Below are 3,913 nucleotides of genomic sequence, written 5' to 3'. Positions count from 1 at the left end.
TATCAATTCAAGATGTCTGGATCATGATATTTAGCACTCAACAAAACTAAATAGACCAAACACAATCATTATTTTTGGTACAATAGATTAACATCAACAAAGAAAACAAGTCACGCTAGTGTCAAAAATCAGAAGAAATGTTTGTAATACTAACCTGTGAGACACAAGTCCCCCAAGAAACATAAACTGATTATCAAACTTACATTTAAGTCAAAAATGTAATGTGTACAAATGAAAATCAAATGCAACCAAGACAACAAAATTATGAAAAAACAAATGCAAAATTCTGATTTTTTTTGCAAAACCAGTAGTTCTTTTTCGAAAAATGATTTTTTTTTTTTTTTGCAGCTAAGGCAACAAAAATATGAAAATTTAAAAAACAAGTGCAAAAAACGTAAGATCTATTTAATATTTTACCAATTAATGCAAAGATAATTTGTTTTACTCATTTGATAGTTAATACAACAAAGTTATGATTACTCACTTAAAGAAGAAAAATAAATGTTACTCTACTTTCATGGCACTAGATAGATGGCAAATTGACCTGGTCACTTGTTTTTTCCCGTGCTTTGTGCATATTCCATTAACGGAAAAATCGTCTGCAAAACCTCTTGTTAGATAAGAGTAGAATCACTAATCCATACAACTCTTATGCATGATTCCCGCAACAAACTCCTGCATACAGCATATAACTTCACATCACAATTCACAACCCATCTCGGAAATGAAACTATAAGATCTACAACATTTCTCTACCAATTTCTTGATTAATCCTCTCTTTGGTACGTATATACCCTAATATTTATCCTTTTTCCGCCATCCAATTCTATTGTTTCATGTCTACGTATAACTATAATACGATTTTGGGTTTTGAAAAACTCATCTAACGAAAGAATTTATCTTGTAGGGAATTTCGACGAAACAGGTTGTAGACATACTGATCAATGGAAGCAGAAGTAGGAGCAATGCCATTGCCAACATCAACTGATCATGAGAAAGAGACACCCACAAGGCTTGAGGTACCAGTTTCCTTGTAATCTTGAGAAATTGTGAATCTTTGAATAAGTTTGGATGATATATATAAGAAACTGTGAAATTGCAGGGGAGGTTCACTGCAATGGTGGTGTGCTGGGTTCTTGGAATTGGGTGTTTGTTTTCTTGGAATAGCATGCTGACGATAGAAGATTATTATGTTAATTTGTTTCCGGTAACTTTAAATTACTCCATTTGTATAAAAATCCAAACTTTTGATGCAAAGAATTAAACCTAAAGACTTTTGCTTTTGGATTCAAATAACAATTAACACCTCCATTGCAGAAATATCACCCCTCAAGAATCCTGACGCTCGTTTACCAACCATTCTCCCTCGCGACACTCGCAATACTTGCATACCATGAAGCCACTATAAATACCAGAAAACGGAACTTATTCGGATACATTCTTTTCTTCTTCGGTACTCTTGCTGTTTTGCTTGTAAGTCCCCAAAAATGTCTCAGATTTTTTTGGAAAATTAGCAACGAAGTGATTCGGTTTCCATTTTGGTGTGTATTGTAGTTGGATTTAGCAACATCTGGTAAAGGTGGAATAGGAAGTTTCATTGGGTTGTGTGCAATAAGTGCTGCTTTTGGAGTTGCGGATGCTTATGTGCAAGGTGGAATGATTGGAGACTTGTCATTCATGTTGCCTGAGTTCATTCAAGTTAGTAATCTTCAGTTAACATTATTAATTTCATGTGTGTTTATCTGTTTGTTTTTCACTATGTTATATTCTTATATGATAATTCTTTAGTTGTTGGAGTTTTTTAGTCGTTTCTAGCTGGGCTTGCTGCATCTGGAGCTATTACCTCCTGTTTGAGATTGCTGACGAAGGGCGTTTTTGATAATTCGCAAAACGGTTTACGAAAAGGAGCACGTAGGTCCTTTACATTTATCATTTTACTATTTTTTTTTACTTAATGAGAACATCACTTGATCTTTATATATTGGGTGTTTTATTTAAGTTTACGACTTTATAAAGAAAGTAGAAGGGTAATGTCCAAATTTTTTACAAAATTGCTCATTTGTTTTTTCTTTCCATTTTTCGTTGTGATGCTATTTTCTCAAATATTAGAGAAACCTTTGTTTTGCAGTTTTATTCTTCTCATTATGCACAATCTTTGAGTTGCTTTGTGTCCTTCTATATGCATTTGTGTTCCCAAAGCTTCCGATTGTAAAATACTACCGATCAAAGGCAGCTTCAGAAGGGTCAAAAACGGTTTCAGCCGACCTTGTTGCTGGTGGGATTTATTCACGTTCAGGAGAGGTACTACATTTTTTAATGCTTTCAGTAGGGCTTAATGCAAAGAAAAATAACGTACTTTCATAATTTATGGATTATAACATTATACATTCAATCTTTACTTCATAAAATCGCTTTATTTCAAAAGATCGACACAATTATAATTAGGTACATTTGTGAAAGTGTCATTTTGTAATAATAGAACTGAAAGTAGGATTCTATAATAAACAAGTTAATAAAAATAAAATGTTATTTCTTGCATTTAACCCTTTTCGAATTGGTTCCTAGTGAAACAATCTATAGGAGTTGCTAGTTCTTATGATTTGTTAATTATGCTTCCAATCATTTTCTTATTAAGGTATTGTATTTTGAAAAATCTATCCAACTAAAGCATTTTACTTCTAGTTTTCTTATGATAACAGTGAAAATGGATAGATTTTTAGATGTACTATTTTGTAACATGAAAAAAGGAAAGTAAGATATATTCAATAATAAACAAATCAATAAAAATACATTGTTATGTCTAGGTTCCAAAACAATTATTTGATTTGCTAAGCTTCAATCGGGTTTTGGTAGGACGAAGCAAACTCTACAATACATGAAAGATTGAGCAACAAGGAATTGTTACGAGAAAACATAGATTATGCGATGGATATGTTTTTAATATATCTTTTAACATTGTCTATTTTCCCCGGCTTCTTATCTGAAGACACGGGGTCACATAGCTTGGGTTCATGGTAACATCAACACTCTCAAGATCCATTGTTTGTCCATTATACAACCATTTCTACATCGGGTGCAACCCAATAATAATAATAATAATAATAATAATAATAATATTTGTTGTTAGGTATGCGCTTGTTTTGATTGCGATGTACAATGTGTGGGACCTTGTGGGACGATATATTCCATTAATCAAATGTGTGAAGTTGAAGTCACGAAAGGGACTCATGATAGCAGTTCTAGCAAGATATTTGCTCATTCCGGCGTTTTATTTCACGGCTAAATATGCCGATCAGGGTTGGATGATATTTTTGACATCGTTTTTGGGGTTATCTAATGGCTATCTTACAGTTTGTGTCCTCACTTCGGCTCCAAAAGGCTACAAGGTCACCTTTATCGAGTTATAGCCTTTTAGTCTTATTTATAATTTCTAATGTATGTGTTGTTATTATTGTTTGCAGGGACCCGAACAAAACGCACTGGGGAATATACTTGTGTTGTTTCTTATGGGAGGTCTTTTTGCGGGGGTAACGTCCGACTGGTTATGGCTAATTGGCAAAGGTTGGTGAGAGATATAAAATCATGTAAATTAGACGTATTGAAGTAAGCTAGTTTTCTAGAGTAATTTGGTATCAAGTGCAGAAATAAGACATGGTAAATAGTATATATATTTGGTTTTATGTTGCATTTTGATCTTATTTCTTTTTCTATTTAGCAAGCAAAATGAAAGTTCTAGGCATATTCTCGTGTAACATTAGAGAACAAGAAAAACAAAACCAAAATAAGAATGGCAGTTGAATAGATATGTTGACAAGATAAGATATCAAAATACCAAAACAAAAGGTACATGTTTTTCTTTGCTATGTGATCGTTTACCAATGAGAAAAATTACAAAAAACGAAGAAAAAAAAAT

General features: G+C 32.8%; 1 protein-coding gene across 1 annotated transcript; it reads left to right on the top strand.

The window, feature by feature from the left end:
- The first annotated feature begins 882 nt into the window (after positions 1–882).
- Positions 883–3,687, top strand: LOC145100314 (equilibrative nucleotide transporter 3-like). The gene is made up of 9 exons (XM_079037632.1): positions 883–1,019; positions 1,103–1,207; positions 1,318–1,473; positions 1,555–1,698; positions 1,806–1,911; positions 2,129–2,301; positions 2,854–3,014; positions 3,128–3,386; positions 3,462–3,687. Exons 1-9 carry the CDS (start codon positions 945–947, stop codon positions 3,567–3,569), a joined length of 1,287 nt encoding a protein of 428 aa, XP_078893758.1. The 5' UTR covers positions 883–944; the 3' UTR covers positions 3,570–3,687.
- The last annotated feature ends 226 nt before the right edge of the window (positions 3,688–3,913 follow it).

The sequence above is a fragment of the Lactuca serriola genome, chromosome 4, assembly GCF_051521515.1.
Source record: "Lactuca serriola cultivar US96UC23 chromosome 4, Lser_US96UC23_V15, whole genome shotgun sequence".
In the NCBI taxonomy this organism is placed as follows: Eukaryota; Viridiplantae; Streptophyta; class Magnoliopsida; order Asterales; family Asteraceae; genus Lactuca; species Lactuca serriola.
The sequence above is the reverse complement of the archived record's forward strand: the minus strand, read 5'-3'. Positions and strand labels throughout refer to the sequence as shown.